The sequence below is a fragment of the Acanthisitta chloris genome, unplaced genomic scaffold (assembly GCF_000695815.1).
Source record: "Acanthisitta chloris isolate BGI_N310 unplaced genomic scaffold, ASM69581v1 scaffold15233, whole genome shotgun sequence".
NCBI classification, from domain to species: domain Eukaryota; kingdom Metazoa; phylum Chordata; class Aves; order Passeriformes; family Acanthisittidae; genus Acanthisitta; species Acanthisitta chloris.
In genome coordinates, this window is record NW_008663420.1 from 20,639 (window position 1) to 46,765 (window position 26,127).

A 26,127-nucleotide genomic window follows, 5' to 3' on the forward strand; every position below is an offset into this window, starting at 1 on the left:
GAACAGCCTTGTCTTTATGTCACTCTTGAGCGCTAAATAGTCTTTTGGTCCTTCATTGGTTAGTTGATTGCCTTGTATACCCGGTGAAACAGATAATGGTAACCTATGGAAATAGCATATGACAATCTCTCCACTGAGTTTCTCTGTTGCCCACTTGAAGTTGTGCACAGAGTGACTCTTGACTTCCTTATCCTTCTGTGGCCCCAGCCAGATTAATGGTGCTGTGTTTAATGCTGAAAATGCAGCTTCTTAGTAACCATTATAAGTCAACAAACATTTTGTATCAACTCATTCTGCTTAGATATGTTTCCACAGTGCAGAGGAGGCTATGGCATTAACTACCAAAGGGTTAGTTTTTTTCTTTAGCATGCCAGCATTTTCATATAGATGCTTATGTTTGTACTAACTTGGATTTCAAGCTGCTTTCATCTCAGCAAGAGAAGCCTGAGTAACACAGGAGATGTATATTGACTGTTAGGTTACTGAGGGCTGAAAGCAAAACACTATCTTTCCTGGTTACAGTTAACCTCTGTTTGAACCCTGGACTGCTTAAACTGGCACCAGCCCCATTTCTTCTGGAGCTTCCTCTTCCACAGTTGTACATACAGATATGGTGGGAGTTATAATGATGACAGATACTGTTTAGGGGGCAGTGGAGGGCTGGCTTGATTGACCTGGTCTGAGAAATATGTTTTAGGTAGTTGTAGAAAGATACTTAATGTGTCAGGCAAACAAACACAGTAATGACAATAGTTTCCAGACTCTTTTACTTTCTCTGGCCTAATTAAAGGTCCAAAGAGTTGTTTTAATAATCCACAGAAATGTACTGTGCAGAGAGCTGTAGTTGCTCCCGTATAACTGAGCTTGAAGAAGTGTGCATAACTGGAAAAAATATTTTAGTGTGATAGTTTTGACTAAATCCTGTGCATGTAGAAAGGGGAGGCTGTCTTTGGTTTGACCACAAAATCTGTGATTAATTTAGTGGATAGTAACTTTGTCTTCGATTATCAAACAGGTACAGTGATGTAATGTTTGTTCCCAAGCTGTTAACTTTCTGTAAAGTCACTGTATGTCAGTTAATTAATGATATTTATAGGATCAGCATGTTGTTCAATAAGAAAATTCTTTACATTAATTAAAATATTGAGTGTTACAATCTTAAAATACAGTTATCTGACCTTTTAAAAGAACGGCTTGTATGCTTATCACTGTTATAATAAATTAGAAATAAAAATCTTCTAAGAGTACATTTTATCTCTAATGAAACTAAATGCGGATATCTCTTACCTTTGTGTCACTGCTGTTACAGTCAAGGGTGTTGTCAGTATTAAAATGTGAGTATCTCCTTTTCCACTGTCATCATAGCTAAATAAAGTTGGTTTTGATTGTAACTTTACGGATTAGCACTTCCTTACTTGCCATATTGCTTTCCAAAGCACAGGGGTAACCTAAAATGGCTGCAGATTATGATGTATGGCTCCTCTTGTGAAGCTGCAGCTGTGAATCTCAAAGAGGATGTAACCATGCAGAATCGCTCTTTTAGATGGTCATTAGCACTGCATAAGTACAAGCCTCTTTTTCAGATAGCATTTATTCTTCACGGTTCTTCCACTAAGTATGTGATGGCAGTGTCATTGGCCAAGCACTGAATAACAATGAATGTTTTATTGAAGTACAGTATTCTGAACCAGTGCTTTTTAAAGCTGTTTAAGTGCTTAATTTTCATTTGACTGCTCCCTTTCATGCAAATGTGAGTGTAGCAGGAAAAGCCAATATATACTCCTCCCTCGTGCTTGTGTGATGTATTGGACTCAGCTGAAGGCTTGTGTGTGGCAGAAGGAAACATAGCTTAATTTATCAGTTACCCACTGGCATCCTATCCTACTCCAGATTTAGTCATCTTCCTTTACTTTGTTTAGGATAAACAGGAAAAAAACCCTAGAAATCTTTCTGTGTGATGCTAAAGATAAAGAAGTCAAGAAACAGTCTCTTTGCTTGTAGAATTGCCTCCAAGCACTCCTTTTTCATGAAGAAAAAGTGGAATTGGGTCTAAATATTTCAATGCATGGTTATTCCATTCTTCTTCCAGGCTCAAAAAGCACTTGGAGGCATTATGAGTTCATTTATGAAGGGCAGGTTTTTAATGTGGTTAACACCTACAACTATGATAAGGTTTGTTTGAACCGTCTAGCACCTACTTTTGCCATTATGAGAATCTGAGGGGAAACTCATGCACCTGGTATGCTTTGTCTATTTGAACATCTGGCTCCTTGTTTTGATTTGTGAGCTATCTGAAAATCTGGCATCAGTTCTGGGGTTTAGGTCTAATTAAATAAAGTACAGTCTGGGCATAAGCTTCACAATACACTGAGGGAAGGAAGGGGGGAAAAAAGCTATCATTTTGTAGTCAGTGAAATTGAGATGGTGAGATCGTGGAGTTATTGAAAATTGACAATGTATTTCCATACTGAACAGTTCCTTCAAAAGTGGCTTTTAGAGGTTAAATGCAGACCAAAACAAATATGTCTGTGATCTCAGAATTTATGGCTTTTAGTGTTACAAAGAAAACTATGACATGGCATGAAAATTAGCCATGTCGCTGTAGGAACTGACTGTATCCATTCTTATATTGCCACCAGAATCTTTGACATTATTTGGGAATGTGAAATAATATTCACTTGTCTGGGGCAGAACAACAGGTATTGTGTTCTTTCTATGGCGCAATAAACACTCCTCAGATTTCAAGTATGTGACGCTAATTTTCATAAAACGCATGGTGATTCCCTTCTAATTATAAATAGTATTGAAAGCAAGTGGTCAGTCTTCAGAAGATACTCAAGCTAATCCAGTCTGGCGTAGTTTAAATGCCTGGTTTTTTGCTGTGCAAGAGAGAAGAATTTTCTATATCATGCCTGTTGAGATCAAAGAAGCTTGTATTTATCTGATTCTTTTTGCCATTTTTTCTCTATAGAAAATCTAGGTTGAAATGTAGAAATGTGTATCAAGTTCTTTGCTTGTATTCATAGATTCTCTAATTCTGTCTCTGTATCATGGATGTCCATGTAGTCTTTTTCCAGCGTCTGTGTGTGCGTTCGCACCTTCTTTCTCTATCCTCATACAAGCAGTGCATCTTCAGGTATCTTCAATCCAGTCTTTTCTGCTTGGCCATTAGTAATATTGATTCTCCCGTGATAAAAGAAGCATTATTCTCAATGCAGTTTCAACAGTACAGTGTCAGGGTCTATCACATTTACACTGTTGACATCAAACAGACTTCACAAAACTGTAATTTTGCAAAAATATAAACTGAGTTGTATTTTACCTTTTGTATTTGAGATACAAAAAGAAAAACTGACTAGGTCAGTTTTAGTGTTCAAGACGAGTGAAATTCCAGAACTAAATGAAAATAATGACAAGAAAATTGAACTTCTTGTCTTTCAGTTACCTAAAATGTTTGTAATAATAATAGCAAGTTAGCTTAATTCTTAATGTTAGTATTCCTTTAATGTAATTTACTACTGATACAGTTTTGTACATTTTCAGATGGAGTAGCTCACTCAAAATTGAAAAAGTAAGCATGCCATTAATATCTGAAAATGTTTTGAACTACTTTGTTTGCACAAAAAATACTTTTTGCATACATGTTGAGAACTGTTGTCAACCAGTGTACTTTTTATGTTTTTGTAGTACACTGCTTGCTCTAATCTGTTTAATCCATCCAGGAGTCAGACCAATATGAAGCAAAGGAAAGGAAGCAGAGGTGTAATAAACACTGATTTAATTTTTACAGCAGAGTGCATTATAAAACTATAAAATTGTGTGATTAGCTAACTCATTAACACTGTCTTAAAGCACGTGTTTAGAGCTTGACACAGTGCTGAAAACCTCTCTAACAGTAAATTTAAAAAGTAACTGTGGTTGCTGGCATAAAGATTGTGCTGCTGTGCATCTTCAGGAGCTCTGTATTATGGCTGTCATCCAATTATTCCATTCTAATGCATTTCTGTTTTACAGCACTCCTATCTATATTGTTTTGACACTCTCTTGAGAGTGGTGCCATGTAGAACTTGCAGAGCACTTGTACAGGATTGACACCAAAAGTAACTTAATTGATTTAAGTCCTGCCCTCCACTTTATAAACGGGTTTCTTTTCACTTGCTGTTTTATCCTGCATTTATTGGTGGTGATTTAGGAGGCGTAGTGAGAGCCAATCTGAGTCACTGCAGTCATTTAAAGTCTCTACTTTACTGATAAGATCCCATTGATCCAGGAACTGTGTTTGTTTTTTATGCTATCAAAATTTCAAATGATGATATAAGAGAGGTCCAATTGCTTGGTATGAGACCTCTGAAAACTCCCAGATTTTTTGTGCATAAGACTGCTCAGTGCTTTCTGAAAATCATGTCCTTAGGTTGAAAATTTAGAAAGCCTTGACCTTGTTTTGAATAGTCTAAAAATAGATAAACAGTGCCCTTTTAATTTGCTAGATACTGGGAGGGCCCACTCCTGTCAAACTTAACTCATGTCACTTGGCGCGTTAAGTGCAGCATTTGGTATTAGTTTGTATTAATTCATTCAGATTTGAAAACAATGTTAGAGAACACTTGGAAGACGAATTTCCTGTCTCAACCAGCTTAACAAAAACATGATCTCTTAGTAACTTCTTAGTAACTTCTTTTCAATCAGATTTTTCTGTGCAATGAATGGGTGAATCACATTCTTGGTTTATGATGCACTTATGGAGTTCCTGCTTTGGAAGAGATCTGCCTGATAAATGTTTTCTCAGGTTAGCTTTTAAGCAATTGAATTGTAAAGTCCCTAGTTCTCATAGAATGACAGAAAGAGCAAACACACTGAAATGAAAACCTTGAGATATTTTAGGATGACGCTCATAACATGGTCTTTTCAGGTATATATCAGAGAGAATTTTGTCTTTTAAAACTAGCTATATTCCCAAAATGTGTCTAGGATAAGATACAATATATTTCTAAAATTGTGTCAGTTGTTAACCTACAAGTGCTAGATGTTTAAGGAACTGGTGTGCTCCAGACATTGCTTTTGCTATGGGAAAATAAAGCACAAACCCAAGTGAGCAAAGGACTCTCACACACAGTATTATGCTATGAAGCATTAGTGTTGCTTACTCAAGTGTGTTTAAGGTGTTTCATTTCTCTTGCAGCAGTTGCCATCTCCATGGCTGCACTGACAGAATGATTGTGTGAGAGTCTTCTGTTCCCTTCAATGCAAAGTGTACATGTAACCTGTGGTTCCAGCTTTGCAGAAACTGATTTCAGACTGAGCTGTCACTGTCACACACTCCCACGGACCCTGTATAACTAACTGGCATGTCAGGATGAATACCACTAAAAGTGTGAGACAAGTTGTGGGATTTTGTTCTCACCGGATATGAGTTGTCCGCAGGTTCAGATGTAGGAATACAAGCACTGATACAAGACTGTGCTCTTAGTTAAAGTTGTCATAGCAGGCGTCCCTGAAGCAGTAAAGCTGTGGAAGCTAGCATTGCTATGGGTTGCCTGAGCAAATAGTCTGGGACTGGTATCTCTTTGCTCCAGCTGTTTACTAAAGGGGCAGTTCCACAATATGAATCTGCTGCTTGAAACACTTCCTGTCTATGTGTTCTTCCTTGTGTAGTTAGGACCCTCTTAGCTGTGTTAATTTGACTAACAGTACGTCATCCTCCAGTAGGATATGCATGTGTAATACTCCAAGTAACAATAAATGAAGGGAATGAGTGTCTGGAAGACCACAGGAAAGTGGGAACTTTTAAAACTGGTTCATCTGAAAGAAGAATGTGTATTCTAGAGCTGTGCCTAAAGGTGTTATTTTCATGCTGCTGGCTCTGGGACAGCAAAGTCTTCTTAAAAGGTTCCTGCTTCTCTCTTCCTCTTTGCTCAGAAGTTAATTACTGGCGGTAACTGAGATAGCTTGTGTAAAGGTAGCTCTGGAAAGTCCCTACAAATGAAATTCTGTCTTCCTTCAAATACAGAGTATTGGTAGAATTGAATGCAGGTTGTTTGCAGCCATGCTGTAAGACCTCTCTATTTTTAGACCTGTGAGTAAAGTCCAGAGAGAGTGGACTCTCACTGGGCAGTGACTGGATCAAACTTAAAGACTATTGCTGCATTTAAAATGCCAGCAACAGGTTGTTTAAGGTCCATCTTTGTAAGCAAGTTTGCTTTTGTACAGAGGAATAATTGTTCCCTTTTGAGTTATATTCTTGTTTTGTTCCTGTTCATTATGTGTAAGAAGAGTAAACCTCTTGTCAGTCACCCTGCATAGAAGTCAGTAAGAAAGACACAATTGTGGATTTTTTTCCCCATACATTTGAAAACCAAAATGAACCTGATGGTCAAAATTAAGTAGAATTGGTAGTATTTCTACTTTAGTTTTTCAGAGTCATTAGCAAGACAGAATAAATTGATTCCTTGAAGGCTAACTAATTTGTGTATAATCGTAAACAGCTCTGGTTTTGAGGGAGAGGAAAGTCAAACACTTATGTGCATGGACGTTCATTTCCAAACACCTGAATAGTAGTTGTAGGATTGATACATTCAGGAAAGGAACACATAGAAGTTGTCGCCTTTGTCCACCAAATAGAGCTTTCCCAGCCTTTCACAACTTACCATATGTTAACAAAAAACATTTTCTGAGAAGCTGGCAGCTTCATGCTTTGTAGCTGATGCCAGCTTTTTTCATGGACCAGTTCAAGGCAAAGCAAAGGGAAAAATGCCTCGTTTTAGTGCGTGAATTACTCTGACAAGCTTTCACATTGCCCCTCCTCTTATTAATATTCTTTTTGATGTGAGCTTGTAAAACAGAGGATTGGCTGTTAATCTCTGGGATCTCAAGGGCTTTTGGCAGTGGCCCATAATTGATGTGTTCACATGGCTGTTGTCTGACTACTAATGATTAGACAGCAGTGTTGTCTCCCAGCTAAATCAGTGTTCCTTATAAATCAACCTTGATAAACTGCAGTTTCATTTCTTCAAAGGATCACTGCATGTCTATACAGTCTGATACGACTGCCCAAGTCATTTTATGATTTCGTGACAACTTAGATTAGGTTTATTTTTTTATTTCATTTGAGAAAATATTTGAATTTCTACCAAACGTACAAAAATGTTTCTTTTTATTGGTTTTTGTTATAAGCTCGTTATGCAATGGATAGAATAGAAAGAATATGTGCAGTTAGGGCAGAGCATAGACTAGAAGGTGCAAGTAACCAGAGAATTTAATGCATGAAAACTGGAATAGTTGGACTGCTGATTTCGTTTGTTTTATTTGAACAAAAAGGGGGCTTCATTTGCAGCAGATGTTCATCACACTGCTACGCTACAAATATAGTCTAGGAGAGTGTAAGAAAGGACATACTGAAACACAAGGTGCTTCCACAATCAATGGTGTCTGGGATTTTCTGGGTGAAATTGGGTCCTTTGCATGCCTCCATTCTTTTTCAGCAAGACGGAATGATAAGCCCTTACTGAAACTCTTCAAATAGAAACTTTTGTCTGGGTTTGGGTTCCTAGACAGCATATTAATGAGGATCCCAAGGTACTAAGGCAAAATCAATAGGGAAAAATGTCGTTGAGGTAGGGATATGAAAATGGAAATCTCAAGGTGACCTGATTCTAAGCCATAGAAAGGACAAGAACTGGGCTGTCTTTCAGCTGGCTTGTAATCAGATAATTTGGTGCTGATAGTGTAGATGCTTTTCATAAAAAGAATGAAGAGAACACTAAATCTGGGTTCCTTCTCTCTGCTGAAACTGCACGGCCTCAGAGCTGCTGAGTCCAGTACTTGTATTTGCCTTTATACTATAATCTTTCAGTCTCATTATTGAGGATTATTAGACACTTTGCATCAGTACCATGTTCAGTTTAGAAAGAAAAAACCCAACACCAACCCAAGAATTTGGAGGAAATAGATATCGTCAATTTCCTCCTCACAAGGATTATTTTCCTTTTAAAAATCTTCACTGTACGTATATTATTATAAGAATTTTTAGAACTCTTATGTGAAATGCTAACTACTTTTCTCCATGGTAAAACAACCACTACAGTCCAAATGCTGTTCCTAGTTATGCTTCAGTGGAACTACTCTGCGTTTACACTAGAGTGAATATGTATACCAGTTAAGAGAAAAAAAATAGCATCATAAATTGTATTTTCTGAAGACACTGTAAATACCTCAGACTGCATTTGAGAATAAAGATTTTCTTTATAACTATAGATATCCAACACCAGGTAATTTCAGGGAGAGCTAAATGCTAATACTTCGGCTGTTTTTTCAGGTTGAGCTATCACAGTGAAAAGGAAAGCTGAAAGGTCATTTTAGAAGTATTTCCTTTAGTGACTTGCTAAACAATAATAAGTGTATGTCCCATTCTTTAAAGTAATAATACTGTCTTGTTCTTTAAATAAAATTAAGATGCAGTGTCCTACACTTGGTAGCGTTTGTAGCTAATACTGTGAAGTTAGTATAAGAAATATACGAAGTGAGTGGTCAGCAAATGGGTAAAAGGCAGCAATAGGCCATTGGCATACAGAAAATCAAAAAGGTACAAGGAAGCCATTTCTCTTCTGTTTGCCAAGCTGTTATACATTGAGGATCCCTGGAAACACTCACGGTTATGTTGATTCTCTGTGTTCCAGTACTTCAGAATGGCTGAAATGGCAGCTGTTCCACCAGACTGCAGTCACATCATTGAGTAACTGAAAACATCTTTTGGTAATGGAGAACTTCTGTTGTGGGGCCATAGGGTCATGATTTGCTTGGACGTTGAGAAAGAAAATTTGCAGTGAAACAGTTAAATAATGCAATTGAATTATCCATTATCTTCCTATATATAATTAAGAGTGAGAAAATTTTCCTTGATCTGTTGCTGTCTTGATATGTCATAGAGCAACCATAAGCTTCTTTCTTGGCTCAAAGTCTCATGCTTCTTGGAAATAAACATTGAAAAATTCAGGATAGCATTTATTTATAATGCCGTAAGATTTCTGTAAGCACATACTTTTATCTATTTTCAAGCCCAGAACCTCAAAAGGGTTAATGTGCAGAAACTTCAGGAGAAAAAGAGGTGATTGTCATCTTTAAAATGAAATATTTTTTTGTTTAAAATGAAAACCTTTGAAAGGGTCACACAACTAGATAAAGCAGTACCTAAACCTTACCAGCAAATGGCTGTGCCTCGTGTTCTGCCGTATTTAGTTGCACGACACTGTCAGATACTGGACACTGTCTTATGCAGATTCTGTCTAATGCCAGTTAATTAAGAGAAATTCCTTTCTTGACGGTTCAGGAAAATTCCTTTCTTGATAGTGTAACACAGAGCACTTCACTAGACAGGGCAGGTATCTTGAGTGAATTTTGGTACTTGTTTATTTTGTGTTAAAGGTTAGCAAAGCATGCTGGTTCACTGAGAAAAGTTAGGAAGTGCAAACTGAAGAGCTGATCAGGAGAAATTAAGATTCAATACAGAAGGTGTTCTAGAGACAGTTATCTCAATGAACATGATTTTCTTGGGCTGAATGAGGGGAAATGTCTTTACTAGAAATTTGCAGGTGGTGATCTGGGCATGTTCCCAGGACTCTGCCAAAGAGTTGACATACAGTTTTTCACAGATGCAGCCTTGGCAGAAAGGTATTGCTGGCAGCTTTCAGATGCTAATCTTTCTCACAGTAAAATGGCTTTGGGAAATCCTAAGCATCTGAGCTAGAGTCTGAGATACAAGAGAGGACAAGGAAGTTTCCTTGCTTGTTATTTAGCACTCTTATGCTGCATTAAATCCTACTCAAAGCTTTGACTTTTTGTGATTATCTTCACTGTATCTTAATGCTGTCCTTAAAAATGAAATTAACATTATCATGTCTGTGGAGGTGCTGCAGATACAACCACATAATGTCTGAGAAGGCCTGGAGTTGAGCATGTAGAAAGAACATGTAACTGTTAAAAGAGTTGGCAGAACTGTGTGTGCTGGTCAACACAGCTGATGTGAGTGGCATAGAATATCTTGAGTACAAGGGGCATTTTTATTCCTTGTTCCTTGTAGTAAATATTTAGTAGCATAGCAAGAGTTTTAAGTGCATTTTTTTGCTTAATAACAAATGTTTACAATATTGAAGTTATTCCAGATGTGAGTGATTTGCTGATTTACTAGGGAAAAAAGGGCCAGTTTCTGTTAGTGTGTCTTCTTGCTCTCTCCAACTACTCAGCTGATTGGAGAAGTTAATTTTCAGCGTAGGAAATACTTGGAACTGCCCAGTAGATGCTACTTGTGTTCGTCAATTCAATGGAATTATGCATCAGGTTTCTTGTCCATATTTGTGAAGTATAAGCATATTTTTTTGATTATTCTTGAACTTAGGTTTGAAAGTCTAAAATTTGGATGAAATTTAGACAACATGAATCTTTTTCATCCTTCTTTTATATTTAGGCTCTTGTGATTCTCAACCAAGTTAACCAAAATAAGTTCCTTTCTTAGTTCTTTCTTAGTACTTAGACCGTACTTTGAATTCAAGTCTGGTTTCTGTCCTGTGGCAGAAATTATTTTCTACATCTATGTCTTGTATCTCTTTCTTATTTTCTATTAATGTCCTCCATGGAACTGACCTTTTTTCCCCAACAATTTGATGTAGAACATTTGAAGAAAACAAAATACTGCTTGTGTTAAGTGTGATGTCAAAATGAGTGGCCTCTTATATTAACTTATATGCAGGAAATACTGAACTGAGATTAAATTGAGATTTTTCAGATGAAATGGAGATACTTCATAGGCATAATTTCTTTTACATGGGAAAATATGAAGAATAACTTTAGTTTTTAGATGTATAAATTCTTCATGGGGCAGGGTTTGTAGCAAGAAGAGATTTTAAGATCAGTGAGATGTCTAAAAATGCAGACTCACTTCTGAGCACAGAAACATTTTTTTTAATGTTACATTCTTTCACATTTGTTTTCTTCCAAAGTAGTTTCATTGATTTAATTAGAATTACTTCTGATTTATGGTGCTGTGCATGAGATTACAATGAGGTCTTCTGGGGTCACTGTTGCTTTAGAAAATTAAGGTAGGCGCAAGCATGCTTTATATAAAAACAAGCTGATCTCCCTTTCACCTTAGGATCTAGAGAAAGCAATTTGTAGGACACAAAACTTCCATATAGGGCTGAATTCCTTAATTTCCTGTTTTCCTTTTCAAACACAGTGATTCTGTGAAGTATTAATTCATAGCTCTAAAGAACTTGTCAATGTGAATTTCAAGGTTGGAAGTTTCTTATTCCTTTCAGTCTTTATGTTGGCGACTTTTTTTAAAAGAAGGATTTAGTTTTGCAAAGGGCCAGTCTTTGTCTTTTAGATAGACCCTGTAATAGGATTCGACTCTTCTTTTAAAATTCTTTCTACTAGTGTAGACGTTCCCACTGGGAATGCTTACAGTGGATTTTTTTTTTCCAAATTTAAAAAGCTGTACTTTCTTAGAAGGGCTTATACTGAGCTTTAAACCTGCTTGTCTGCCTTTCTCCAGGCTGTGGGTTGGTAGATGGATTAAATGGCTTTTGGTGAGTACGTTTTAGAATCACCTGGTGGGTGACACTGCAGTAGTGTACGACCCTGTTTGGTTTTAGATTTGTAGACTATGTTGTCACTGAGAGACATCTTCAAAGATATACCTTCATTAAATCAGGACGGTAAGTTTCAATGAGGAGAACTTGATCCCAGCATGTAAAGTGCCTGAGTAACTGAAAGAGGACCCTGTTTATTAGAAAGTCTTGTCTATTTCTAGTTAGGATGATACCTCATTTCTCTTCCTGTGCTCTTACTCATACTGACTAATGTTATGAAGCCACCAAAGTAGATTTTTGGTTTGGGTAAATGTTCAGGTAAAGGAATGCTCTGTGGAGAAGTGACTACATTACTTGGCAGGTGGTCTTCATTTTCTGTGAACTTTCTGCTACTAAGAGTCATAGCTCTCTGATACAATCAAACACTTGGCAGTAGGAAACTGCCATGAATAATGCTACAGCTTTATAGCCTTTGTCACCAATCAACTCTCAGAATTAGGTGAAGAAAATATTGCTTGAATATTTCTGTCTTTTTTTACTCCTTTGATTGTATGTACTAAGAGAGCATCTGTGTAAATAACCTTCCTCAATTCAGATTTTCAGTCTCATATTGGAATCTCTTGTGTGATAAACAGCAAGGCTACTGCTCAATATGCACCAACACCTGGGAATAATAATGAAAAAATAACAGTGAGAAACTGCAAAGCATCTGTTCTTGACATTAACTCTCCTCAGTCTGACAGACTGCCACCACCAGATGTGAGTCTTATGTGCTTTTTTTCCAGTGGAGATGGCGGCCTTCCTGCCTCTCTTTGCCTTTAATAGCTTACATCAGTGCCCTTCGGAGAATTCATAAAAACAATTGTGTCACCGCAATGATCGCTAAGAACCACTACTTTGCTGTGCTGATGTTATGATTATCAAACAAGATGGGATAATTTTAAAACATGGAAAATGATCAATATTTAAGCTTAGCATTTTTTTTTGTGACTGTCATATTTGTGCTATGAACATGCTCCTCAGGGACCGTAAATGTCCACTTAATTCTCAACCAAAGGTTTCGTGTTTTAATTCACAGAGAGACAGCCCCTTTTAGTGCAAGAACCACTATTTGGCCTTGTCCTGGGTGAACGTTTCTAGTGGAAAACATGACATTTATTAGCAGGTCTAAATAAACCAGAACCGAGTACAAATATTTGTAACAAAGAACTTAATAGGGTAGGCTGTCAGATTCATGGTTTCTTTAGCTCCCCCTCACTGTTTATAATACTCGGAAAATGGAAAACACATCTGCCAATTGAGTCTACATTAATTTAAAACATTGGGTAGTTTTGTATGATCATAACAAACATTTTGGGTTTTTTTTTCTCTGGGTTTGTGATGAGTATGCTTTACGGGAGAATCATGTTACGTGTGTAGTAGTAGGTTTTGCACAGCTTTATAAAACACCATGTAAACTATCAAACAGGCAATTCATCAACTTTTCTTGGTTTTATAAAGGGATGTGGCTTAGCTTTCCTTAAGTGCTACACTCCATTTACCTGCCAGTTACTGATCCTGGTTCTTTTCTGGCTTGCAGTATGGTATGTTAAGAACGCCTTTAAATTATGCCTGGGGTACATACAGACCGTGTTTCATTGACAGAGCACCATTACGCAGCCAGTGCAAGGGAGCAGGGCTCGGTGCCATCCAACCGTGTGCCTCCGCTTGGCATCAGACAGCCAGAGTCTGTATAGTGTAGAATCAGTCTGCCCATGCTAGGCATACACAGTTATGGGTTTATGTGATGTGTAGTATTAGACATTGCAAGTAACAGCTGCTGCTAAGGGTCAGTTGATACTTGACTTGCCCATGTGCGTTCAAGTCTGTTTTGCAAAGCATTCTGCCTGTGCTTTAACTCTGCAATAGTGTTGGCATAAAGCGAAGAATAAAGATGTCATTGCTGGACTGCATAGTTCTTATGACACAGGAGCTATGCTTTAATCAGTAGAGTTTTGCTGGCATTAGTAGGTTTTTACTTGTAATGGATGCTTTTAGTATTCACGTTTTGCTTTGGTTTTGGTGGTGTTGTTTTTTTGTTTGGTTGTGGTTGTTGTTTTTTTATTCTATTTTTATTTTTGTCTGTTGTTTTTTCTTTTACCTCAAACCTGAAGATTTGGTTCCAAATAAAAAGAACCCCCTCAAAATGAGGAATAGTTTGCAAAGACTGTGGTTGTAGGTCTCTCCTCTGTAGTTCTAGTGTAATTGAGATCAGAGTCTATGCTGGTCAAACAAGGATCATACAAAGCATTTTTGCAAAGTTATTGCTAAGCATTTGACACACTTAGGCTTGTGTGCTGTGCTGGTTTGAGCACAATTAACCCAAGGCTTCCTTGTGCACTGGCTCTCAGTTGTATGTATGAATAATGCTCAAAGCAAAAGAATTGTTACAAAGACCAATGGTAACAATTGTTACAATTTTTAAAAAGGTCATTTTAATTCAATTTCCACTTTATTTTCTCATTATGCAAAGTGTCCATGCAATCAAGTGAGCTGCTCTATGGTAGAAAAATTGTATAACACAAGCATAGTATGCTTTAGCCTGTCTGTCTCTTTGTATACCCATTTTGCTTTACAAGAAAGCAAAATTAACTTTGATCTACATAAAGATACATTTGAATGAAACCTAGATGATGATGTACAGTGAGTCATTATGTCTTTTCTGTTGAGTCTTCTTATGAGGTCCAAAATTAAAACCAGCAGAGACTTAAAGGCATTTTAATGCAGCTAGAAAGCAGCCATTTAAAAGAAAATCGTTGAAGAGTGATTTCTTTGTCTGATATCTGCGATCCAGAGGGCCAAGTAAACCTGAATTTTGGGTGGTTTAGCTTTTGAATGGACGCACTCATATACTCATTTAGGTGTCTTTTATGTGACAAAAGTCCTAATGGCCATAGTAAAGTATTGAAAACCCTCAGGCCAAATCTTTATGCAGAAAATACGTTACTGAATATATTGGAAGTCATACGGGAAAGATAACTTCTTCAGTTCCTGTATAGATATTGTCTCTTTGTGAATTGTCTGTGTACTTACTGGTTGTCTGTCAAGTTCTGTCCTTCTCAGTATGCATTTTGGAAACCCTGAGAAATTAGGTGGCTTGGATAGATGCTTATAAAAATCCTCATCTGTTATTTCAAGTAGAAAGATGTAAATGCTATCTGTAAGCTCTTAGGTAGGTGATTCTAATACATTTTAAATGATTGGATGACAAGAGATTGTATTTGTTGCCGTATGGATATTAGAATTGTTCCAAGTGCTAATTTCTCTGTGATGCACATGAAGAAATGGCATTTATGTCTTTGTACTGTCTTTATAAGTGTTTTTGTTTTAATACAAAATGAAGTTGCCAGTTTACAAAATTATTTTCTATCCACAGATCAGTCTCTGCTGGTGCCTAGGAAAAAAGTAACCTTAATTCTTGTTTTACATGTGTATTATTATTTTGTACTAGTGCTTTATGACAACAGGGAATAGTTTAGTAGAAACTTAGCAAGTGGCCTTGTTTAGCATGATACGTATTTTGTACTTAATTTTTCATGTGCAGCATTTGGTCTGATGTCAAAAACATTGAACTGATAAGACTGAAATTACCCATGCTACACCAAATCCCTGCATACATAAATGCAAACTGGGCTTTTTTCTTTTTTTTTTCTTTATTTTTCTTTTTATTTTTCAACTCTCACAGCACCATTATAGTAAGTTTGTCTGTTGTTTTCAGGTTGATCCCCTGTTTACAGTGCCTGCACCTCCACCTCCGATTTCCAGCAGTATCCCACCTCAGATTCTGCCTTCCTACTTTTCCCCATCTTCATCCAATATTGCAGCACCAGTCGAGCAGCTTTTGGTACGGACTCGTTCAGTGGGTGTAAATACTTGCGAGGTTGGAGTAGTAACAGAACCCGAATGCCTTGGACCCTGTGAGCCTGGAACCAGCGTGAACTTGGAAGGAATTGTGTGGCATGAAACTGAAGAAGGTAAATTGTTTTCTTCATTAGGTTTGTCTGTGAGATATGTTAACAAGGAGGAGATATTGCTGTATCTGCTTGGGTGCTAACTAAAGGTTTCCTAATCTGTTAGGACACCATTATGGGCAATGGCAGTCATGTCTTTATAGCTCAGATAGAGACTTTTTCTTTAAAAACAAATGTCAGGGTTTTTTATTATTTCAAGCAACTGTGTTTCTCAAATGACCTAACAGGTAACCTCACCTAACACCAGGATTGTTTCCTCTTGCCATATTAAGAAAAGCATATGAAGAAATTGCTAATAGAATAGCATAAATGTGCTATTTGAATGTACATCATCAGGGGGTGTATATGTGATGAGAGTGGATATTTGAATTGTTTAGATGTAAACATAAAAAGCTGAATATTTTGGAATTCAGACACTATGATAAAGATATGTCACTATTACATAACAGTAGAAGCCCTAGAGACCTGATGGAAATTCTCTTTGATGTGATTATTGTTTACATTTTGGTTATTTGAAATCTGCTTTAAGAGGAAAGCATTCTTTCGCAAGGAGAAGTGTTCCATCTGGTGAAGAAGTGCTGTCTAAATCAGAGTAATGTCTTTAATGTTCTTTGAAGGTATTTGTCCAAGTAGTGGGGATGGAGAGCTTTGGGGAACACTAAATGTTGACTTGCTATGATTTAGAACAAAGTAAATAGGAAGAGGAATATGTTGTGAAATGCAGATTTTTCCATTTTGGTTTTCTAAAGCTCATTATTAAAATACCAGCTTTCTCCTTCAAAAAATACCATGTTTACACTAAACTTCTGCAAATTTTGGTTTCATAATAGCAGATGTCTCCATTTGTAGCTGTCTGAAAGTCTTCCTGTGATTGTTCTTATGTTTCTTTTGAGGATAATTTAATTTTTAGTGATCTACCTTCCTCAACAGTGAAAACAAGATTGTTTACAAAATGATATAATGAAAGAATACAGCAGTGCATTGCTACATGATAAATTCTGACATGCTTCAGACCATATGCACACTGCATTTTGGTCCTTTACAGTGATAAATAAGACCTCACCAAAGTGCTCTACACTGTCCTCTCAAAAATCAATAGAGAGAGTCAGATTTACTTGCTTTTATGTGCTTTCATCCATCCATCTTTCTGTGTATGTCTACAGCAGATTCATAAGGTAGATTGATCCTTTTAGATTGTTTTTAAAGCACAGTATAAATTCTGTTTTAAAATATCCCTGCAGAGGTGACTGCCCTTAGTAACTCCAATCTTCCTTGACCGGCCGGTATTAACCAGAGTTGGAATGTGTGGGTGTTGATTGTGTTGACATGAAAGAGCAGTAGCTGTTAATAGTGTTATTCTTGCTGAATAAACTAAACTTCTGACCCCCACTGAATTTAAGAAGCCTTCCTTGTGAAAGGTTTGGCACCAGAAGTGAAGTATTAAAAAAAATGCATTCTGGTCAGGATGACATTCCATTTACCAGTATCACAGCACTCCAGTGGTTTAAAGACTCTTGTTAGTTAATGGAAATTAGCTCCTTTAGCCTTTTCCTAGCTGTCTAAATCAATTTTCAGAAAGAACTCAGTTCAGTTATGGCATGTTTGAATGAAATGGTTTTGAATGTGCGTGTTTTCACAGCTTTATAAATACTGTTTGGCAACACTACAGCTATGAGTGACTACAAATATAGGTAAAATGGGATTCTAAAATACTCTAGAAATATAGCTAGAATGTAGATTAAGAGACTGAAGATAATTGATATGATTTCATATTTTCTGGGTTGTAGTGTGCTCTTTGTGTTTGACTGTTTCAGACACTGCTGACTGAAGAAAATGACACAAATTTCACTGGTTTGTTCCAGTGTTCACAATCAGCACTGTATTATGAAAAATGAGTTCCTAATGATCAGTTTTGCATTTTAATTAAGTTTTGGTGTTTGGGGCTTGCATATATGTATATATTTAGCTGTTTTCAAATTTTCTGACATGTTCATGAAAGCAGATACATAGCAGCTTGTGTGAAGCCATTTCTGCCAAATTCTAGGAAACAGGGTACAGATGGGTTTTCTATTTATCTTTAATAGAAGAAAGATTATCAGATACTCAATTTCTCAAGTTAAAATTTTGACTTCAGGGCAAAGGATGACCTTTCCTAAACTGGTGTAAATCCAAAATACTATTAACTGAAATCTTTGTAAGTGGGCACATCTAAAACCATCTAGATGTTCCCAATGACCAACTGACATAAAAATTTCTTTTGTGATGTCTGTATGTTTCTTTCATATTCGCTCTCTTTACTGATTGGCAAAACTTAATTAAAACACACATACAAACTGAAATGTCTCTAGCTGTCTATATATCCAATAGCTTTTTAACATCAAACAATTCTAAGAAGCTAAGGTAATAAAAATTTATAACCTTGGCTTGTGTTTTGAGATGTTTGAATTATTTTGTATATGTTTTAGAAGTTCTTTGAAATGAGTTGTAAGGTGATAAAATAGCTTGTGGGATGTCTGCATATTCTATGGCATATGAGAACTGTGAACTAAATGTGCTGCTGAGCAGCCTTCATGTGCTGCAGCAACTAGTTGTGGGAATGAAAATACAGAAAGGATATGGCAAATCACAGTTATTACAACAAGGATAGTAGAGTGAGTAGAGAAAGATAAAACAGTTTCTCCAGAACTCATTATTAAATGCAATATATGCTTTATAGAAGAGAAGGTATATATTTAGAGTTCATGCTAGGAAGGTATCATAAATAACCAGTTTTCTTTCAGGAATGTTAAACAAGTTGCCACATTCTGCTGCATTTGTTCTTCAAGGTCAGAAAAACTATTATGTTTGGATTTATTCGTCATAATTTTTGAGATAATCACTCCAGTGGGAGACAGGGGAGGAAAGCAACATCGGATTTCAGACAAAACTGTGGCAGATCAAAAAGAGTGTTGTTGCTACATCTCTTTTCATTTATTCCACACCAGTCTATTCAGTTGACTTGATTTAATGAATTAGACCTTTTTTCCCAGAGTGTTTTAATCTTAAGAGGTATAGAGGGAAGCTGGCATCTGAACTCTGTGACATTTAATTACAGGGCCGGGTAACTAACCATAGCTGGTTACTCATGAAAGTCACTGAGGCTGCTGGTTATCATGTGGGTATTTCTCAGTTGCTCTATTAAGCTGTGTAGTGTTTAATTTCTACTTATGTATGCTGCAGGCATTATCATCTGCATAACAACCTTGTTTGGATGTAACACCAAAGTGGTGTTAATGGCTGTAAAAAACAGCATTGAAGGAACTAACCGAGGCTACCCTGTAATAGAGGAATGAAAAATTACTGTGGGCAAGTCAACCTGAAACTGGCAGCTGATGTGGATATTTGACACCAGAAACCATCATCTAGTAAAACTCCTTCACAAAAAGCATCTCGGTGGTGTTAACTCGAGCGTATATTTGTGTTTGGTTGGCTATTCCAATGCTTGGGGAAGCAGTTGCCAAAAGTCTGTGTTGCTAAACTGAGAAAAAAGGGTTTATCTAGAATGAGGTACTTGCTAAATCATGTAATTATCTTCTGAGAAAACAGTTTTGAAGAGAGCCATAATTGTTTCATACTGCCTGGAGGAAATAAAAATGCCCCAGAAAAAAGGGACACCATCAACCAACTTTCTAAATTGCTTAGAGCTTGCTTTTTTGTTTAGTTTCTTGTGCACAGTTGCCCTGGGTCGTGTCCTGTTTATGGTTCTGCATCTAACAGTAGAGTCTGCCTTTAGATGTGGGAAGCAGTAGTTCTGATGATGCCTTGTTTGTTTGAAAACTGCATATGAGACAGCCATCCGTCACTTTGCTGCATTTGTGTACTGGACAAGCTGTCTACATGTGGTGTCGGAGTTCTCGCATTGCAGCACTGACATTCTTCCTCTTTGTGCAGTTTGGGTACAACCTCCTGTTGTTGTTCTGCAACAAATAATGGGGAAATGAGTTGTATTTTTTAAGGGGCCATCTTATAAGGGTTAGCTTATTGAATTTTATAATTTGAGACTAATTGCCAAATACGAGAAACAGGAATCTACTAGATCTTCAGAAATCTCATGGGATCATTTCCAGGGTGTTTGAAATTTATTGTAGCATCAGTTCTGACACTATTTTCCATAAATTTTCAGTAGAAAGGAGAACGCTTAGATGACAAAGAGGCATGCTGGTACTTGTTGTGCATGGGTTTCCCAGCCTGCCACTTTTGCAACTAATATGCATAGATATTTCGCAAAAGTATGTGTTCCACAAAGCTGATGTGGATTCCTCCCTGCCTTACCATGTGATTCTAGTTTTTCAAAAACTACTTTAAAAGAACATCCTGCTTTAAAATCTTTGGTTAGATATGTGTTTGTACACGTGTGTATAAATAAGGGTGTGTATATGACTACAGAAACATAATTAGAAGAATGAGAAGTAGTCTGACTGCATGTTATTCGTGTTAGCAATATTTGTGGTTCAACAAACACATTTTCTTACTTTCACAAACACAGAGGCATGATGAAACAATGAAACTTATAATGTTGAAAGCCATGTCAAATATGTAAGTAAGCAAATGTAGAAATAAGAGAGTTGTAAAAGATCTGTGTTATCAAAGTATGTAACAATTCATAAAAATTCAGAGAAACATGGTTAAATCACTCTATTGTCTTGAGATCAAGAAAGGTTAATTGTGAGAGGCAATATCCTTTATTAACCCAAGCAATACAATTGTGAAAAACATGTACAGTTTCAGACTGGGTGCATTTATATTCTGTCCTTTCTGTGTGATACAGACCATTGACTTTCCGGGTATGGGAAGTGGTAGTTTGGTATCGTTAGCCACCATATTTAGTTCAGAATTGAAATACAATGGGTTTATTTATATGGCATAAACATAAAGATATCCATTGCTCAAAAATCAGTCTTTGTTATGTCCATGTTCCAGAGGAGTGGTTTGTAGAGAAAGTAGGGATTTTTTTGCTAGCTGCATTAACAGAACACCTAAAATCCAGCTATTTTCTACTGTCATGTGAGTCATCTGTTGATCCAGTATGAATGCCCAATGTAAAAATGTCATCTGTTCAGAAAAAGCCTTTATATGTATTTATATTTTGAGAAGCTATGTTTAATTTTTCCTCTTTCTACTGTCTGTCATACCAGATCCAGTAAAGCAGTGGATTTAAGGAAGCCTTAGATACTTGATTCTTTGTAGATCTCAACTGTCTAATTGTATTATCTAAGGTACTTGGAGTCTGACAACTAGCACATGTTACATAGAAACTTATAGCAGAAGAGAAATGGACTGTATCTCACAATGGGAAGTCTTGCATAAAAATCTTTCTGTTTATGGAAACTCTACCTAGTTTAGGAAAGGAGTCTGAAAGATTTGCACTTTGGGATATACACAGACCCTCTGAGAACAGTTTTAAGAGTTTACTGTTACAGAATTCAGACCATGAGATGGATTTAGCTGTAGGTAAACTGAGGTTTGTTGAGTCTCAAGGTGCTTTTTTGATCATCTCAGCAGTTTGCCTGACCTTATCAGAGTATGCACTTGTTTAGGGACATAAATTTTGACATTGTCCTATAACTGGCTTCTGCTATGTTTCTTGTGAACTTCCTTGAAATATACAGTGCTGGCCAGTGTAAGAGGCAAGGAGTGGGCTAGATGGACTGCTTGGTCAAAGCCAGTATGGCAGTAATTGAATTTTTATATATTTGAGTGCTATAACACAATCTGTTCATGCTGGGACAATCAAAAAGGGAACTGGTTTGGCCTGAATTATAGAATCATTTAGGTTGGAAAAGACCCTGAAGATCATCAAGTCCAACTGTTTTACCTAGCTCTGCCACTAAATGCCATGTCTTTCAAATACCTTCAGGCACCATGATTCTGCCATTTCCTTGTTCCAATGTTTGACAACCCTTTGGGCTGGTTTTTGTTAATATCTTCTAAACCTCCCCATGCGCTACTTTAGGCTGGTTTTCCTCATCCTATGGCTTGTTACTTGGGAGAAGAGACTGACAGCTACCTCACTACAACCTCCTTTCAGGGAGCTGTCGAGAGGAGCTCCTTAGCCTCCTTTTATCCAGGCTGAAGAAGCCCAGCTCCATCAGCTGCTCCACATAAGACACTGTCACACACAATCTTCAGTTTCCCAATTAGACAACTACTTGTAGTCTATTTGATACTGTTTTCGTCTGAAATAAATGAAGCAAATATTAATTTTGCAGAAGCCACAGAAGCCCTTCAAATGGTTTTAAACCATTGGGACTGACTCTATAAACCAGGTGCACATGGTTATGATGTGGCTTTAATGAGTTGCCATGAATCAGCTGGGCTGCGATGTCCAGACCTTTGCAGGCTCTTTGTTCACAGCAAACAGTAGATAAATCATGTCAGTATAAACTCTCTCAGCGAAGCATAAATGCAAAATAGGTTATGGATGGTCCCTGCTGGCAGAGGAAGACAGATACGTGTCAGATGGGAGAAATTTTGACTTTCTTGAGTGTAATTTTGATTCTTTTGCAAAGCATTTCGTTTTCAAAAAATGTTTAATTAGTCATTCATATAAGCAGAAATTTAAGTTTAGAGCTGTTTGTCTAGGTGATGGAAAGCATCACAGATTAGTGAAGATCTGTAAAAGAAAAAAGAAAATGAAAAAGAGAGGTGAAAAGAGAACCACTCCTTATTTCTAGCTTTCTAAATGCAGTGGAGGAGTTAATCTGTTTCATTACCCCTTCCATTCCTTCCCACACCATGGCTTCAGATATTTGAAAACTGCATACCAATACTAGAAGAAAAGTATGTAGGAAATTTGTGCAAAGATGCTGTTATATGTTAAATCTGGTATTTAAATGTCAGTGTACCTCCTTGAATGTAAACACACTGCAGGATCTAACTAGTGCTAATCCTACAACTTTGTTTAGAGGGGCTGTACATCTATAGTGTGTGTAGGGATGTGTGATTTGTTTACTGCCTAGTGCTCCTCTTGTTGCTTCAGTCTTATAGATACTTGTGTAATGCTGAGCAGAGTGTAGCCACAGTACAGTTGCAATAACTGATCAAAAATATCGGAAGTGTATTATTTGTTCTGGGTAGTAATTGCCAGCTTATCTGAAGGGACTTGGCAAATGCCACATTTTACAGCTCTGTGCGAAGACTGTGTGCAACCTCATTGGTATAACCCAAAGCAGAGAAAGAAAAAATTTAACAAATTCCAGACAGTGCTTGCATAAAATGCTGCATATTGCCAGACTGCTACAGAGGAAGACTCCCTGCACTGCTTGTACATACATAGAAAATGATCCCTTTTACAAACAAGCATATGGGGGCAGGGAGGGTGCCTAGAAAAAGGAAGGAGGATAATTGAGATTGGAAACATTTGCTTGGAGCTATTTGAATGTGAAACTGAGCCTGCTCAAGCAGGCAGGTTATGAGGACTGAAGGAGTAGCTTTAAGAAAAGTAACAGTTCTGAGCGTTTACTGCTCAAAAGTAAAATCTCAGTGGCAGCAGATTGCTTAGGAGTACAAACTACTTGGAACGTGTGATGTTTGGATTTGTAGATAGGAGGGGGAGAGATGACTGCTAATGAAGTGTGTATGTGTGCAAGTGTTTTCTCACTAAACTAATACCATTGGAGTAAGGAATGAAAGCACAACTGAAATGGTGTCTTTGGCTGGTGTGGTTCAGGGATTAAACCACTTAGTTAGAGATGCTTTTACAGTCACTCTTAATCTTGTACATCATTTACCTAGTTAGGATAAAATGTATCCCAGTTTTGTTACACTCCTAGTTAGTGCCGTTCTTGTGCATTGGTGGAGGAGAGGTTCTCTCAGTTTTCACTCATGCAGATTAATATAAATGTAAAAAATAATCCTTTTTTTTCTACATTTCAGGATACATAGTGAAAAGCAGCTTTTAGCATCAGGACTAACTTGCCTGCATAAGATCAGTGGCTGGCCTAACATCCAGCTTTTCATTTCTTAGTAACAGTGGAAACTTAGATATTGTCATCCTGAGGCATATTCATAATTATTTCCAGTTATTACTGATGTAGTACTAACTAGCTACTAGGCTGGAATTCTTGGTGACAAGTGGCAATCCAAAAAGCAGAAGAAAAAACTCAATTTAAAAGTTTGAGCAGTGAAGGATACTTTGACCTTCAGCATTAGTAAAAGATTGCAGCTTATATTTTTGTTCTAAAAGAGGGAGACAGGAAGGGTAGAGGTTGAAAATGTAGTGGCTGAGGGTGAAGGACAAAAATACTTAAAAAATAAAAGAAAAGCTCAAGGGAAGTAGTTTTCTTTAGTCTGAAAAACTAGGTCTAGATTTACTAAAGCTAGTGTTGCAATGGAATGCACAACTGAGGTTCATCAATTTTATATCCTGAAGTGCCATGAAATTTAGAGGGAAAAAACCTGCAAAACATCTGGGATAAAAAGCCAGGGGCCGGTATTAGAGCACTTTGCTTTAATTCAGGTGTTTGGTTTGGGGTTTTTTTTCCTAGGGAGTATCAGCTAAAGCAAAACCAGCTTTATGTCCATCAAAATTAACACTGGTTTGGATTTACTAGCTGTAAATGTAAATCTCAAAGGAATTTAAAGGGGATATAGCAATGTATATAAAAGGCTGCAGAATTAAGTTTTAAGGGCATGTTTTACCACCCTTGTTAAAGATTTAATCAGAATAAAGGAGAAAATTTAAGAAAAGTCTTATTTCCCTGTACATTCCCCTTTCCCCCTTCCTGGTTTTTAAGATGTTAAGCTTAGTTGGGATGTTTAGTAGGGCTTTGCCTGGGGCAGTATTTTAGTGTATTTAAGTGATTTTGTTTTGTTTGAGTTCTGTTGCTTCTACTTGAGTGTTAGGGGCAGATCAGGCCATTTGCGATTTCTCTTCTGATTTAGCTAACAGTATAAAGATCTCCATAATAAAATGGAACTGAAGTTAGTTGTCAGGAGATGTCAAGTCTGTAGCCAGGACCTAACACTGAAGGTAAGTGTTGTGGACAATCAGTTTCAAGACAGGGTAGCTCCAGATCTATCTTCAGTTAATCTAGAGGTGGTTTGTTGTTTGTTTTTTTTCCCCAGTCACTTAAAACTTACGCATTTAAGTAGGTTGAAACAAGTAATTACGTTTTACTGCCTGTTTACTTTCCCCTGCAGTGACTGAACCTGTACTTCTTAACCTTGCATTCATACAGAGCTGGCTTTTGTGGATCTTTGAATGCCTGAGGCTATGTGACCAGCTCTAGCTGGGATTTGGAAACAGTAAGAGTCTCAGGTTTCACTAAAGGAGCTGAGAAGAGAGGGAAGAGAGGAACTGATGTCAGCTTTTAGCAGAGTATGTCTTCTATTGCATTACAGATTTTAAACAGAAGCCTACTTTTTAAGTTATTCTCTGCAATTTTATTGAAGTCCTGAAAGTTATCACTGTAGGTTCTGTGGTTTCTGAGAAAGTCTTGCAATAAATCAGTATTGCTTCTTGAGAAAATGTTGTTCAAACTACTACTGGTGACAGTGAAGCCAGTCCAAGTTTGTCTGTGTCCAGGCCAGTTTCATTCAGAAGAACCACTGGCTATTGGTAGACGTCATGTAGCTTCAGAGTAAGAAGTATCGCTGGTTACCAGACAGAGCAAGTAAAAAAAATAACCCCAGTGTTAAAAAAATATATATTGCACCTGGGATTCAACGATCTACCTTGAGATTTGTATTTAGAGGTGATACAAGCTAAAGGAAGGCCATTGGATGCTGCTAATGTTCATTACTTAATCAAAATCATATTTATTTTTCTTGAATTCTGAAAGAGAGGATGGCATTTCAGCATAGTCTGCACATACTTGAAAAAGCCTTTAATTTTTCTGTTTTTGTGTGAAAGAAAGAACAAGTTTTCCCTGGTAGTCATATAAAAATTAAGAATTCAGCATTTTTAAGCATGTCAGACCTGTGTGACTCTGAAGTAGTAAAGTTGTTTAGTACTTTGACAGTAGCCAATTTCTGACCTTCTTAACTTTTTTTGCAAACCCCATCTGGGCCCCATTTCTTCCAGGGTACAGGGCTACTTAAGATGGGAGTAAAAGATCTTGTAAAGTAAAAGATGAAACATAGTGACATAGTACTTTGTTTCTCATTACACTGGCTAGTCAAGGTTGGTTAGAAACAGATTTATTTGGGAAAGTGTTCAAACATACTTCTGAGGGGAGAGAAAATGCAGCAGCAACGTTGTCCTCCTAAGTGCTGGTGGAAGGCTAAACGAGCTCCACAGCACTTGGGCTTCTGCTGGCTGGTACGCAACAACAGAGGCATTCTTTGCACCACAGAGATTTTCTTCCAGTCTAGTTCTTTTGGAATCTTCTCACAACAGAACTTCATGTCTTGTTTGAGAGAGATATTTTTTAATTTTTATTTTTTTTTTGCCTGTGTGCATGCATCCCAAAAGCTGGACAGACTGGTTTCTTTGAATTTTCCTTATTCTGGCAGCCTCAGCCACTGTGCTGTTGTGCCAAGTACCTCGGCTACGTGCT

The 26,127-nt window shown here is 37.2% G+C and overlaps 1 protein-coding gene across 1 annotated transcript in view; it reads left to right on the forward strand.

Moving 5' to 3' along the window:
• The window catches only part of ZNF608 (zinc finger protein 608), a 78,598-nt gene that overhangs the window by 18,433 nt on the left and 34,038 nt on the right, over nucleotides 1-26,127 (forward strand). The window contains 1 exon segment of the mRNA XM_009070999.1: nucleotides 15,337-15,592. Within this exon segment, the coding sequence (XP_009069247.1) occupies nucleotides 15,337-15,592 (256 nt within the window).